This window comes from Trichechus manatus, unplaced genomic scaffold (genome assembly GCF_000243295.1).
Source record: "Trichechus manatus latirostris isolate Lorelei unplaced genomic scaffold, TriManLat1.0 scaffold00041, whole genome shotgun sequence".
NCBI lineage: Eukaryota > Metazoa > Chordata > Mammalia > Sirenia > Trichechidae > Trichechus > Trichechus manatus.
In genome coordinates, this window is record NW_004443977.1 from 10,591,511 (window position 1) to 10,606,665 (window position 15,155).

General features: G+C 57.8%; 1 protein-coding gene across 1 annotated transcript in view; it reads left to right on the forward strand.

Annotated features, from left to right (window-relative positions):
• Positions 1–3,950: 3,950 nt before the first annotated feature.
• The window catches only part of ASIC4 (acid sensing ion channel subunit family member 4), a 22,406-nt gene continuing 11,201 nt past the window's right edge, over positions 3,951–15,155 (forward strand). The window contains 3 exon segments of the mRNA XM_023731215.1: positions 3,951–4,016; positions 4,018–4,308; positions 4,310–4,930. Of these exon segments, the coding sequence (XP_023586983.1) occupies positions 3,951–4,016; positions 4,018–4,308; positions 4,310–4,930 (978 nt within the window).

Consider the following 15,155-nt stretch of genomic DNA (forward strand, 5'->3'; position numbering starts at 1 on the left):
AGGCCCGACAGACGTCGTCGTTCTGTCCAGCCAGGATTTTTCTTCTTTCCCTTCCCTGCTTTTCTGGTCCCCTCCCCAGTTCTTCTGGATGTCTTCCATCTTGGGCTTGGTCCCGTCCTTTCAGTGCCAGTGACCCCCAGCCTTCGCTTGGGAGTATACCTGAATGCGGGGGGGGGGGGGGGGTACGAGCCCCACACAGGGGAAGGTGCAGGGCTGGACTTGCCCTAGGGAGACGGGGAGGGGGGTGTGTAGAGTGCTGGCGGGTAGTGGGGGCAGGGCCTGGCGCGGGACGCTAACCCTCTTCAGTCGCCTCAGATCACGTCCGGGCCTCCCCACCCCCCCTTGCTGGGACTCTCATTAACAGCTTCTCCTGCCTCGTCCGCGGCATAAATAACCCAGATAAATCAGCCGCCCTCCGCCCCCCGCCCCTCGGCCCCCGCACAGCCCGTTTGTCACCGCTGCTGGCTCACCAGCCAGGTCTGGCCCAGCCCTGGCCCCCCCCATCCATGTCCCTTCCCGCCCACGTCTGTCCCACACTGGCTTATCCCCATTTCTGCACCAGAGCCAAGCCTGGGACAGGTGTCTGGGCTAGGGAGGGTGACAAGTGGGTGTCCCCTGGGAGCAGGGGAAGGCTGGAGACTTTCTAGGGGAATGCTGCCTAGGTGTTTGGGGGTCAGGTCGATTATGAGTCTGGGGCTCACAAATGGCGGGAAAGAGCAGGCGCACTCAGCTTCCGGGCCGCGTCTCCATTCTGGGAGAAGAGGCACAGACCCAGAGAGCCAGGGTGCGGGAAAGGTTTCTGAGGCTCCCTTGGAACCCCAAGCTGAGTCTTGGGAGGTCTGTGGTCTCCCTTTGGGACATTTTGCCCAAATAAAACCTCTAGACCTCTTCCCAGGTACCCTGAGCCAGAGCCATCTTGCCGTCCTGGTCTCCCCTTACCCTCAGTCCCCCATTCCCATTCCCATGTATTGTCTTGTCAGGCTGTGCCGATGTCACTCTAAGCTCTGCTTCTAGTTCCTCCACGCTTCTCTGTCAGGAAGCCTAGTGCAACCCTGGGGCAGGAAGGGTGGAGAACTGGACTGTGAGCAAATCTGGGGAATGGGGACAACTGGAGGGCAAAGGAACCCTGGCTGAGGCTTCACGGACTGACCCTGCAGGCTGCGAAGACCTGCGCGCCCCCACTCCCAGCCCCAGGGTCCCTAACCGCCCCTGCCCCCCACCCCTTGCTCATACCCGGTTCAGGTTGAGGCCAGCTACACTTGGCCCAGAAGCTTCACTGCAAGGGGCAACTGGTCCCCTGGGAGTGAGGAGGGGGAAGCAGGGAGAGGATGGGGGAGCCTGGGTGCAGGGCTGGGGCTGGGAGTGGGGAAGAAGCTGGGCCAGGCCCCAGGGACCAGCTGGGCAATGAGCCGGGGAAGCAGCCGGGAGGCTAAATGAGGGAGATTATCACCCAACTGCAGCCGGGCAGAGAGGGAGGCAGGCAGGGAAGCCGGGAGAGGGAGGGGAGTGGGGACGGAGGCTAGAGAAGAAGGGGGTGTTGAGGGACAGGGAGGCAGCCAGAAGAGACTGCGAAGGAGTGGGGCGGGGTGGGGGGGAAGGCCAAGAGATGGGCTAGAAGGGTAAGGGGGACTCCCACTGAGTATAACCAGATTCCCAGGGGCCTGGGAGACTGGGTGATGGGGACTTGGGGACAATTGGAGACAGCTGGCTGTGGGGCAGTTGGGGGGGCGGGTGCACGCAGCTAATTGCTGCTCCATTTCCTAGTGACTGGAGATCCCCCCCTCCCCCATGCTCCCCCCACCCCGTACCTGGTTACTACCCAACTTTATTCCTTGTAGAGGTTGAAGGCTCTCTGCCATTCCCTCAGGAGGAAAGAACACGTAATTTGGGCTCATGATAGATGCTAGTATGCGGGGTGCGGGGTGTGACCCTGAGATCTCCATGGGTGGCAGGGAACTTCAGGGGCATGTGCAGACTCCAGGGCAGCAAGGAGTGCTGGGGAGAGCTTGGGGGACAGCTCCCCGTTTTCTTGGCAGAGCCCCAGACTGAAGTAACCTTAAAAAAGCAATTAAATCACCTTTTCAAAAAAACCCAGTAAAGAAAAATTGATACTGGGAGAAAGGGGAAGCGAAAGGATAGGGAGGAGGCGGAAGCACTGGGATGGCTGGAGAGTCTACCAGAGAGGGGGGAGCTTAAGAGGGAGCTGTCTGGGCCGCGGGCAGATAAGGGGGGTTGTCTATGCCACTTGTACACTCAATGCTAACTCAGCAGCTGCTTCCCGTGCCAACCCCACCTTCCTCTGGGCGAGGCTGAGCCCCAGCTGGATACTGCCACTGACCCCCAGGGGGTCTCATCCCAGCTGGGGGAGCCGCTGACCAAGGCTCATCCAGAGGCTTGTGAGGAGCCCAGCTGTGGGACCCCTGGGGGAGAGCCACTTTGCTGAGCACTTGGGACAACCCAGGCAGGGAGCCAAGTGTGGCTAGGGCTGGGTGTGTGGGTGGGCTGCATGCTGACTGCCCCATGACAGGCACCTGACCTGGCCTTGAAGCCAGGGTAGGCAGATTGGCTCCCTGCACTCTCAGAAGTCACCCCTGGGCCCCTTCCCCAGGGCCAGGCCAGGGCTGTGGTCTGTGGGCCCGGCCTGAAGCAGGGGAGGGGTGGCCGTTTGGCAGCGGCGGGTGGACCTCGGGCTCTAATCCCCAGCAGCTGCCGTTTCCCTCAGATCGATTCCCTTCTCACTTTTTTTTCAGCTGCTGGTTCCTCGGCTCGGATCGATAGAGCCACCTCCCCCGCCCCTCCGAGCTTCCTCTCCCTGCTGCTCATTAGCGCCCCGATTAATCAGCTCCCCCTTTCTTCCAAGGGACAACTGCTTCCTTCCCCTGGAGGGCTTGTGCTCTCACGCAAGTCCCCCAGAGCACAGCTGTTCACTCCTTCTGCCCTCCACCCTGGGGGCACCAATGCAGCCACTCCTGGCCAGCCAAGAGGGCCCTCACCCTTGCCTGGGGTGACAGTCCACGGGCCTTCTTCCCCTTCCCCAGGAAGATGCAGCCCCCGAGATCTCCCCTGCCCCACTCTGCTGGGCACCCCTACATCTGGTTCCTTAGGATAGCGTCTCCTCCTGGGAAAGCCCAGCACCTCTCTCCACTCTCCCCAGTGCCCCCACTTGAGCTATTCCTCTCCCTCTGTTCCACACCTTCTCCCCCTCCTTGTGTGAGGGCTCCCCTACATCCTTCCTGCTCCCTGGCCTGTTTCTCTGACACCCTCTCCAGCCTGGCTATGACAAGGAATTTGGGGACTTTTGGGGAAGGAAAGCAGCCACAGATGTGTAGGTCAGCCAGGAGGGTGCCCTCTGTCTCTGATGCATGAGTAACTGAGATCCCGGTTGGGGGCCAAGCTGGGGAGCAGGAGGCCAGCCTCCCCGAGGGGGCAGGGGTATGGTGGGTGTTGAAGTTGGCAGTCAAGCTCTAGGGCAGCTGAGAATCTTGGTGGAGTCAGAGTTGTCCCCTTGTCTGCCTTGCCTGCTGTCTTCCCTTCCCCAGCCTCATTCAAACAAGTGGCTCTCCCAAGGAGTTTCTGAAAGCTGCTGTGAGTGGGCTAGCGGGGTGAGGTGGTGGCGGGGTGCTAGAGTCAGGAGTCAGGAAGGCCAGGAGGTGGGCGGGGGGTGGAGTTGGCTGGCCCTCATAGGGTGTGGTCCAGAAAAGTGGCAAAGAGGACCTGAGGACTCATCCCTGGGTGGCGTGGGAGTGGGGCCAACTGGGGTCCCCACAAGTGGCTAGGGCATAGCAAGAGTTTGGGGGGCAGCCCGACAAGGTCTCAGGCAGGGATGACCAGGGATCCCTGTCCTGGACTGGGGCTGCCCCCTCCCCGGCCCAGCTCCTGCAGCCCGTGCAGCCTGTGAAACGCTGTTGACATGTCCTGAATTATTAAGCACGGGGTGGGCTCCGGAGCACATGCTGAGCGGAGCGGTTGGGGCTGCACGGCGTGGCGGAGCAGCACTCGCTCCCTCGCTCACTCGCTTGCTCGCTCGCTGGCTCGCTCGCAGGGACACACGCAGGGGCTGACAGCTGTGCTGGTGCTGATAAGGGAAGCCACAAGGAGACGATCGAGGAGAGAGACAAGCGGCAGCAGAGGCAGCAGCGGCAGAGGCAGCACCAGGGCTGCAGAGCTGCTGGAAGTGGGAGTGACTCCCCCACCTCAGGCCCCCACCCTATCCCCGTCCTCCTCCTGCTTGCCCTGAGTTTAGAAGAGCAGCCGCTGCCACCACCACCACTCCGGAGGGCACCAGGGCGGCTGGCCAGGGAGGGACAGGGGCAGGGAGGCTCCGGCCAGTCCCAGCAGCCGGGGACAGATGCCGATCGAGATTGTGTGCAAAATCAAATTTGCTGAGGAGGATGCGAAACCCAAGGAGAAGGAGGCAGGGGATGAGCAGAGCCTCCTGGGAGCCGCGCGGGGGACCGCCACCCCCCGGGACCTGGCCACCTTCGCCAGCACCAGTACTCTGCACGGGCTGGGCCGGGCCTGTGGTCCTGGCCCCCGTGGACTGCGAAGAACCCTGTGGGCATTGGCCCTATTCACCTCGCTGGCAGCCTTCCTGTACCAGGCGGTTGGCCTGGCCCGGGGCTACCTCACCCGGCCTCACCTGGTGGCACTGGACCCGGCTGCCCCAGCACCAGTGGCAGGCTTCCCGGCCGTCACCCTCTGCAACATCAATCGCTTCAGGCATTCGGCACTCAGCGACGCCGACATCTTCCACCTGGCCAATCTGACAGGGCTGCCCCCCAAAGACCGGGACGGGCACCGTGCGGCTGGCCTGCGCTACCCAGAGCCCGACATGGTAGACATCCTCAACCGCACTGGCCACCAGCTTGCCGACATGCTCAAGAGCTGCAACTTCAGTGGGCACCACTGCTCTGCCAGCAACTTCTCCGTGGTGAGTCCTGCCAGCTGGCCCGCCTGGCCCAGGGTGGCAAGAGGCTGGCGGGGAGGGCGGGCGCGTGGGGGCATCCTCAACAGGGCTTCCCTTACTTCCGCCACCAGAGGCTGGCCTGGTGTCTTCCCCAAGTCTGGTGTTTCCCTCTGGCTTCCCAGCCGTGGAGCTGGAGACGCTCATAGGGGCTTACCCTGGCACGGCTGCTCCTCCTCTTCTTGGTCCTGCTGCTCCTGCAGTGCCAGGTCTGGAGGTCCAGGGGGTCCTGGAAGTGGGCCCAGGGGTCCTGAAGCTGGTCAGCTTGCAGGGAAGGGATGCACCCTCCCAAGGCCAGGCCAACGGACCCCCACCTTCCTCTTACTCCCTTTTTCTTCTGCAGCTATGGGACCCCTCTCCCCACCAAGCACAGAGTGATGGGGAGGGGGTGTCTGGGGGGCTCCAGCTGGGGAAGGAGTCAGGGCTGCCTCTTGGGGCAACCGGCAGGCTAGATAGAGAAGACCGCGGTGGACACTCAGTGCCAGTGTCTCTTCTGTCTCTGTGGGTCTCACACCCCCTTTCACAGACTTCTGCACACATCCCTCTTTCACGCTGTCCCTCCAGCTCTCTGCTTCCCAGTCCCTCCCTCTGGCTGCTCCCTTGCCCGTCTCTAGCTCTTACACTGAGAATCACTCATTCACTCTTCTGTGCATAACTCACCCTGGCTGCTGCCCAGTGCTGGCACACACATACACACACACACAGACACATACGCATCCTGCTCGGGGACACAGTTTCTTGCACACCACCTCTCTCACACATACTCGGTGTCTCTGTCACTACACTCACGTGCATACCTGCACACCCACACACTCTACACCCGGAGAGCTACTGATCTCCATGTTCACATCCCAGCTCTGACTTCGCTGCTAAGGTTAGGGTCACACTGTGGATGCCATCCCCTCTCGTGACACCCCCGGTTCCCCATGCAGGGATTGCCGGTGCCAGCTCTCACACATGTGTGGATGCAGCACACACCCTCTGCACTGGGAATGGAGTGTCTGCTTGGGCTGCTTGCCCCTACACACCTCACACCTTCCACAATTGGGTGAGGGCCCTCACCCAGGTGTGTGAGGGTGGATGTGTATATCTTGTACGTTGTCTATCTGTCAGGGCTCCACCCACAGTCACAAGGTATCTATTATTCATGGTGCTGGAGACAGACGCCTGTCCCCAGCCCGGTTTACTCCCAGCATTGTGTATGTATGGGTGTGTTTGCATCCTTGTCACCGGTGCCTGGTGCATACACAATTATGTGGAGTCAACACAGTGCCCACTCAGGCCCAGCCTCCAAGGCCAGCCCCAGATAGGGATTTTCCCTCCTCACTGCCCAGCGTGCCACCCCCCACCGTCAGACCCCAGGTTCTCACTCACTCACTGCCTCAGTATCACCAGGAAACAGGCTCCAACTAGGTTCCTCGCCCCGACCATGCCTGCCCCTCTGGGGCCTCCTGCCACTGGGCGGAGGGAGTTAGGAGAAATGGAGGAAGGGTTAGGAAGGAGAGGATTTGCTGGGAAAAGAGTCAGCCTGTTGTCCGGCTGCACTCAAGCTCCCTCTTTTTCTAGGAAAAACCACCATTCCCTAAAGCCAGGGCTGGGAGAGTCCCCACGGAGGTGGGGTGTGGAGTGTGAATGTGGCCTCTAAGATCCCTGGGCTCTCTGTTGGGGGGTGGGGGGCAGAGCCCAGTCTCAGCAGGTGCTGATGAGGGAGAAATCAATAGGGTCTTTGTGTCCCTGAGCAGGAGTTTGTGTCTCAGGCCCCTGTTGGGGGTGGGCAGGGAAGGGGAAGGGTGATGAAACCTCAGTGGGAGAAGAGGGGGAAGAGATGGAGGAGGGCAGTGAGGGAGAGCGTGAGGGAGGCAGGGGTTTTGCCCCTGACCTCTGGGAAAGGAGGGAGTTCCTGGAAGATGTGGGAGCAGGGATTCCCCAGATCAGGCTAGCAGTCCCTCTGCATCTTGGGGGTGGCTGGGAGGGGGAGGGGGACTTCCCTTTGGTACTCTGGGAGCTGGAGAGAGGAAGTTTGTGGGGTTCAGCTCTGCATAGGAGGATGAGTGGGGAGGAGGGGCAAAGCAAGCCTGAGAGACAGGAATTCCCCTCTGGGGATCCTATCACTGCTCTCCTACCTGCCCTTAGCCCAGCCTAGCCCCCTTACCCTTTCCTCATCTGCTGAGTGTCCTGCTCCCTTGGACCTGGCATCCTAGGGCTGAGTCTGCTGCAAACTCAGAAACTGCTGGAATCAATGGGCTAGGATGAAGGCCCAGGAATGGGGAAGATGGGGTGTCTGATGGGGGTCAGATTGGAAACAGGGTGTATATATGAAGGTCTGGGGTCTGATGAGGAAACAAGCCCATGATAGACTCTGTGATGGGGAGCTGGAGTCTATGATGGGAAGACAGGTGCATGAACTGGTTGGCGGGGAATCATCCAGAACGTGGGTGGTGAGCTAGGCAGTGATGGCGACAGCTTTGGGTAAGGGGCTGTTATGTTTTCTGTTGCTTTCCCTGTTTCCTCCTCCCCACTCCCCACTCTGCTGTGACCTTTCCTCCAGAATCCAAGTTAATAAATGTCACATTTTCCAGCCTATTTTTACTCTGGGTAATGCACCCTCCCCCAGTCCCCTAAGCTGCTGCTCTTGCTTCTGCTACCACTGCAATTGCTCTCACCCCCAAGCTCCCTAATATTCCCATCAGACAGTCAACCAATCAATCAACATGATGCTCAGAGAGCCTACTATGTGCCAGGCTCCCTGCTAGGTGCTGTGGGACAGAACAAAGAAGGGAAAGCCCCAGTCCCCTGTCTGTCCCTGTCCTCAAGCAGCCTACAGTCTTGTGGTGGAGTGGGGACAGGGACAGTCAGAAGCTTAACCAACCATGCAAGAGTTAACCAGCAATGCACACCATGTCATAAGGTGCCAGGATTAATTGCCAAGCGAGATGCATGGACAGTAAGAGCCTGAGTTCAGAGAGAGAGGCCACTCTGGGCTGAAGATGGCTGGGAAGGCTTAAGGGATGAGGGAGGCTGGGGGAGGTTTGATGAAGAGGAGAAGGAAAGGGAGAGAGGAGAGGGTTCCTGGGTGGTGGGGACGCTCTCTCTCTCCACTCATGCTCCCCTCCAGCCAGCTCACTTCAGCTCTTCCTCACCTCTTCTCCTCCTGGCTTTCCCTCCTCACCTAGCCTCATATCAATCCACTCCACCTACACCCCCTACTCTCACACCTCGTCAGTGTTTCTCCCTTCCTCCCCACCTCGCCTCCACCTGCTCCCCCACACCAACGCTCCAAGCCACATCTATTCTTTCCCCACCTCGAGGCTTCCTCTCAGCCTGCCCATTTACAAACCAAAAAATAAAAAACCAAACCCATTGCCTTCGAGTCCATTCTCATAGTGACCCTATAGGACAGGGTAAAACTGCCCCATAGGGTTTCCAAGGAGTGGCTGGTGGATTTGAACTGCTGACCTTTTGGTTAGCAGCTGAGCTCTTAACCACTGCGCCACCAGGGCCCACTTCCTAGGAGATAAAAATCCCTCTTTCTCCCTAGGCTTAGTTTCTTCAGTTGTAAAATGCAAGGGTGGCCCTAATATTTAGCACTTCCTTTTAGCTGGAATCACTACAGTGGAGCGGCTCTGGAGCCAGACTGTCTAGATTTGAACCTCGGCTCTACCCTTTAAGCTGTGTGGCTTTCCATGAGCATCAGTTTCTGCATCCATTAAATAGGATATTTGTAGTTGTTGTTAGCTGCTGTTGAGTCGGCCCCTGAATTATGGCGACTCCATGCACAATGGGTTTTCGTTGGCTGGCTTCTGGGAAGTAGCTCACCAGGCCTTTCTTCCTAGTCCTTCTTAGTCTGGGAGCTCCACTGAAACCTTTTCAGTATCGTAGCAACCTGCAAGGCTTCACTGACAGACGGGTGGTGGCTGCGCTTGAGACAGACGGGCCAGGAATCGAAACTGGGTCTCCAGCATGGAAGACGAGAAATCCACCACTGAACCCTTAAACCCGTTGCTGTTGAGTCAATTCCGACTGATAGTGACCCTATAGGACAGAGTAGAACTGCCCCCTAGGGTTTCCAAGGAGCAGCTGGTGGATTCAAACTGCTGACCTTTTGGTTAGTAGCCTGAGATCTTAACCACTGCGCCACCAGAACCTAACAAATTTGAGTTGTTGTGAAAATTAAAGAGAGGATGCCTGTAAGGGCTCAGCACACTGCCTGACGCGCGTAGTACACACTCTGTAAGTGTCAGCTGTTATAAGCACCACGGCCCCCATCCTGGCTATTGTTAGCCTGACTGTTCTCAGCATCACCTACTGCTTTCTGACCCATGCACTGGAATCGGCTACCCTCCATCACCTGGTCTCCAGACCCACCTCCTCTATCCTATCTCAGCATTCCTATTCTATTCAACACTCCCAAATATTCATGCAAGTGTGCATATGTGCAGGCATGTGCGCACACTCTCTAGCTTAGTGCTATCCAATAGAACATTCTGTGACGATGGAAATGTTCTGTACCTGTGCTGTCCAATGTGGTAGTCACTAGCCATATGTGGCTATTGAGCACTTGAAATGTGGTTTGTGTGAATGAAAGTCTGAGCTTTTGATTTAAATAGCAACATGTGGCCAGTGGCTGTCGTATTGGACACTGCAGCTCTGGATGGTCCTGGGAATGAGATTCTGACTGCCTGGGTCGGGAAGGGCTAGGAATTACAGCCGGGACCATAGGGTTTAAGGTGATGACCACAGGCTTTGACTGGAAGTCAGGCTGAGGGCCCGGCTGGGCTGGGGACAGTAGGGTCTTGTCTGGCGAAGGGGGTTGAGGTATCTGGAAGCACCATGTGAGCAAACACCCTCCTTCCCAGGTGCAGGCTATGACCTTGGTCTTTTTTCTTCCATTCCACTGTCTGGAAAATTGAGGCATGGAGGAGGCAGAGAATCCCTGTGGAGGGAGGGAGGGGCAGGACCCAGCCCTTCTCTGTGGGGCATTCAGGGGCCCAGGCAGCCCCTGGTGGGGCAGGGGACAGAGGACCAGGGACCTGCGGGCGCCTCACTCTTTGTCCCCTGTAGGCTCTCAGGCTCTTACACTTCCCTCTCCCGCCCACACGCTGGTGACTGCCGTGACTATTAATCACTCGCCCTGTTCTCTTCCTCTCTACTAATCAGGCACAATTAGACAAGGCCTCTTCCAGCTGGGCAGTCCCCCTCCCTGCCCTCCTCTCCTCACCCAGCCCCTCCCAGCTCCCATCCAGGACAGCCTGGAGGAAGGAAGCAGCATGCAAGCCCCTTATCACTTTCTGCCCACCTCCCCACCCCCTACCCCCATTCGGGGCTACTTGACAATCCCCTTCCTTCCATCCAACTTTCCCCTTGGCCACTTCTCTTCCCTGGTGTGGTCAGGCCAGGATTGATAGTCTCGGCCCCTGCTTGGTCATGGGAGAGGCTACTCACGCTCCACCCCAACTCCAGACAGTTACCATTGGGTCAGAGGGTCTGAGGGTTGCCCCTTACCCCTTTGGCTCTGGGAGGAAGGGGGTTCCCACTGAGGATGGTCCAGGTCTCTTATCCCAGATGAGCTTAACTCTGACCCTCACTCCCTGTCCAACCCTCTGTCTTCTTTGGTCCCCATTTTCTCCTGAGACATAAACCTTGAGAACACTTAGTTCAATGTCTAGTTTAGGGTTGGTTCTACCTTTAGGAGTCAGGTAATAAGGAGTGAGGGCACAGAATAGGGAAGGGTGGGGTCTGAGGAGAACTGTGATCACGTGTCCTTGAAGGGAGCAGCTTCTCCTTACCTCCAGCTAACTGTTGCCCTGTGTTAAGAGACACCCAGTGTTGGCAGGCCTTCCAACTGGTCAAGAGAAGCCCCAAGTCTTGATTATTTTAAAAACACTTTTCCTTATTTTTTAAAATACTCTGAGGACCACTTAGAACTCAGAGACCTGATTGCAGTTCTGTGTACACACACTCTCCCCACTGCTCACCTTGCCACGGGGTGCTGCCCCTCAGGCCCCCCTGGAGGGGGCATTCTCAATCTGGCTGCTTCCAACTTGGCAGTGGAGTTGGTGGAGGGGGATTTATCCCTGTGGCGCAATAGGGAAGGTAAGGGCTGTTACTGTCACAGAGGGCCAGTCTGCAAGGACAATGGGGAGGGCCGTGAGGGAGGTGCCCCACCCGGCCCCACTCAGCATCCCTGTGGCCTCTTCATTAATCAGGAATCAGCCCCGAGCTGGGCTCATTATCAGCTCAGCTTCTGGAAGCACTGCCGGAAGATGCTGATTAGCATTTGAAGAAATGGCCCCCAAGTCCCCCTCCCAGCCTCTGTCTTTCTCCCCTACCCGTGCTCCTTCCTGGACCCCTGCCCCTGCCCTCCTGCTTCCTGGGAGGAATCTGTTCCCTCTCGGTGCTGCCAGGCTCAGGTGGGGGCAGAAAGGAACTTGGAATGGCAGGCAGGGAGGCAGGGGCATTCCAGGGAGCACTAGGAATGCAGAGTCTCAGGCTGCTCTGGCTGAGGCCCGAGTTAGTGGGGTCCTGCTGGGTGGGAGGGGTGAGTGAGCTGGGTGGGGGAAGCAGGGTGGTCCAGGCGAGATGAACAGCCACGCTAGTGGGAGGTGAGAGGGCAGCCTGGGCTGTGAGTTATCAGTGCGTTCCTACCCTTCCAGCCTCTCCACAACCCCACCTCCTTCCAGCAGCTGGACAGAAGGGGGTGGGGACAGCGGGAACAGCAAACTGGAGAGCTGAGGCGAGGAGACCTACCTGTGTTTTTGGCAAATCGTAGTGGAGGGTTAGGGTACTCAAAGCCAGCGGGACCAGCCCCAATGGATGGGGGTGGGAAGGCAGGAGGAGGACAGAGACCCTGGGGCGGGGGAAGGGGGGCAGACGGTGAAAACAGGAGGGTTCAGAATTCGTGTGTTTTCCAGGAAGGGGGAGCCAGCGTCGGCGCTTCTTCCCTGGGCTCCCAGACGGGGATGAGGGGGGGACTGGAATTTCTGGAAAGCCAGCACCCCTTCCGATTTTCCCCATGCCCTTGGGACACCCGTTTTGGGTTGGAGGGGAGCAGTTCCAGAGAGATGGACAGAGGCTGCTGCAGCAGAGGCGGCAGCCAGAGAGTTCAGAGAGGAGCCACGGGATGATTAAGGGGAAATGGAGGATTGATTTAGGAGGAAAGATTAAAGGAGCTAAATCCGTGGCGCTTGGCTCAGCGGTGACTAAGCGCGGACAGGATAATAGCTTACAAATGTGTGAAAGGTGTAAATACCAAATGGGGGGAGGGGAGGCGCTCGGTGGTCCCGGGGAGGGGGGGCTGGGGACCCCTGGGCGACTGCCCAGGAGGCTGGCCCCCTTCCCAGTAGGGGCGTGGGGGAGGGAAACGGGGTGTGGGGGAGCTCCGGGCTCCAAGTAGGGGTTCCTTTCCCCGGCCGCTGTTGCCAGGGCCTGGCGCTGACCTCCACGTCTCACTCCCGCCTCCCGACGAGCTGAGGGCGTGGATTCAAGTCCCACCCTGAGTCTCTCAGTGCCCCTCCACACCCAGGGCCTTCTGGCCGTTCCCCAGGTCCGCCAGCCACCCCAGCTCGGCACCCATCCCCTCGAGACCCCCGCCCGGCGTCCGAGCCCCCGCCTCGCGCCCCTCCCCGGCTGTGGCGGGCGGCGGTGTCCCCCTCCACGGTGGAAGCCTCTGGCGCTGCTGTGTGCGGAGGTCACTTTGCCGAGAAGCCGGGAGCCGGGGGAATGCAAATGAGGCAAACCCAGAGTGGAGAGCCGAGGAGCCCGCGGAGACGGAGGGAGGGCGCGCGGCGCCTTGATGGATGCCTGCCCCGCGGGAGGGAGCGGGCGGCGGGGAGCGAGCCGTGAGTGCGGCCCTGGGGTGCAGGCGGGCCAGGCCGGGCTGCCGGGAGGTGCGCGTGGGAGGAGCTGGGGGGCTCCCACTCACCCGCCATCACCGCCACCACCACCGCAGGCCGGTCCCCTGCACTCCCTCCCGGCCGTGGGGGTGCGCACCACTGCTGTAAGCAAAACTCTTCAAGAACTTTGCATCGAGGGGCGGGAATGTCAGGGAAGGACTCTGTCATAAATTAAAAGCATTCTCGCCTGGAAAATTGACTTTCTAAGGTTTGAGGCCTAAACAGTCGCTCCCTAGAACAAGCTTGGCTGTTTACCTGGGTCAGGCGGCGCCCTGCGGGCTTCGCCTCGCCTTTGGAGACGCTGCTCAGGCCTGGAACCACCGCCTTCTAGGACTCCGCAGCCCTCCCCGGCACCCAGCTCTGGCCTCTGTGGGAGTCACAGAGCCCTGACCCACCTCCTACTTCTCCCCCCCGCCCGCCCCCCTCAGCTCACACATTTACATTTGAACACTGCCACTGTTTCCTCTTAGACCCATAAACATTTCCACTTCCTGAAAGGCAGGTGGGGTGCCCGTGGGGTGGGCCCGGAGGGCTGCATTGACCACGTGGAAGAGATGGGAGGGAGCTGTAGGCACGTTTAGAGGACAGGCCTGCTGGGGAGGGGGACATCTCCGCTGTGCTGACTGTAGCATGAGCGGTACCCTTCCTGGATGGGCAAGACCACTTGCTCAGGGAGATTTCCCTTGACCCGTTCCCTTTATCATAGCACAGATCGAAACTGGGAACGAGATCCATCTCTTTGTTAGTTTTGTGTGTTTGGTTCCCGGCTGTATGCCCAGCACTTAGAATATGCCTGGCACATAGTGTAGATGCTCAGAAAGCACTTTTGAATGAATGAATGCCTTGGCAGCCAGACAGCACATGCTTTGAGGGCAGAGACAGGGTCTGTTTTATTCTCTGATGCATCCCCAGCACCAAGCGCAGTGCCTGACACATTATACGGACTCAAAGACAAGTGTTGCAGAACACGCATCATTTCTTGAGCACCTACTATTTGTATGTTCTATACCAGGTGTGTATCGCACAATAGCTGTGAGAGCAGACTCCAAAGTACCTATAGTATAGGGTTTTTGTGAGGATTAATGAGTTAATTTATATAAAGTGCTTAGTACTGTGCCTAGCACAGAGTAGGCACTAAATAAATGTTGTATGCTGTCAAGTTGATTCCAACTCACAGTGACCCTATATGACAGAGTAGAACAGCCCCACAGGGCTTCCTTAGGCTGTAATCTTTATGGGAGCAGATTTCCAGGTCTTTTCTCCAGTGGAGTGGCTGGTGGATTCAAACTGCCGACCTTTCAGTTAGCAGCTTAGCGATTAACCATTGCACCACTATTCGTGTACATTATCTCTTTCCTCTTACCACCTCTGAAGGGTGCATATTATTATTCCCATTTTACAGATGAAAAATGGAGGCTCAGAAAAGTTGAATCCCACAGACAGTAAGGGGCAGGGCTAGGGCATGAATCAGGCTGGGCTACAGGCCTGTGCCCTCTGTGCTGCTTCCCATGTGGTAGGAAACCCATATTTCAGAGTCTCAGACTGTCGTCCACCAGAGCTCTGTCCTCTAGGAAACATAGTGGCGCTCAAGGTGCATGATGCTCTATGGAGTGGGCGCAGAGATGATACAAGATCAAAATGGTGGCCTCATCTTGGCAGGAAGCTCCAGTCCTCAAATGGGCTGCCCTCTTTTAAGCATCTGCCATACAGCACTCTGAATTTATCTCCAATCCTCACAACTCACCTTAGGAGGGAGGAATTACCATTCCCCTTTTACAGATGAGCAAATGGAGGATCAGAGAGGTTAAATCACATACCCAAGGTTAGCTAGTGGCAGAGTTAGCATTTGAACCCTGTCAGGCTCCAAAATATGTGCACCTTTTGCATGTCATGAAGGTTATGTGTATCTATTTCCAGCACCGCATCCAACGGTCAATCTCTGCCCCAGCTTGGTTCTCATCACTGGTCTCCACAACACGCTTGTCACTAATATTGAGACCTCGTGTATGTGATTTCAGTTTACAAATGCCTTTCACAGACTTGTCTCTTTTGAGACTTACAACCACTTTGTAAAATAAGTTGGGCAGGAATTTCTATCCCCACTTGACAGATGAGGAAACTGAAGTCCAGAGAAGTTAATAGATCACTTGGAGCCCTGATGGGGCAGTGGGTTAAGAGCTTGGCTGCTAACCAAAAGGTTGGCAGTTCGAATCCACCAGCTGCTCCTTGGAAACCCTATGGGGCAGTTATACTCTGTCCTATAGGGTCACTATAAGTCGGAATTGGCTCGACGGCAACGG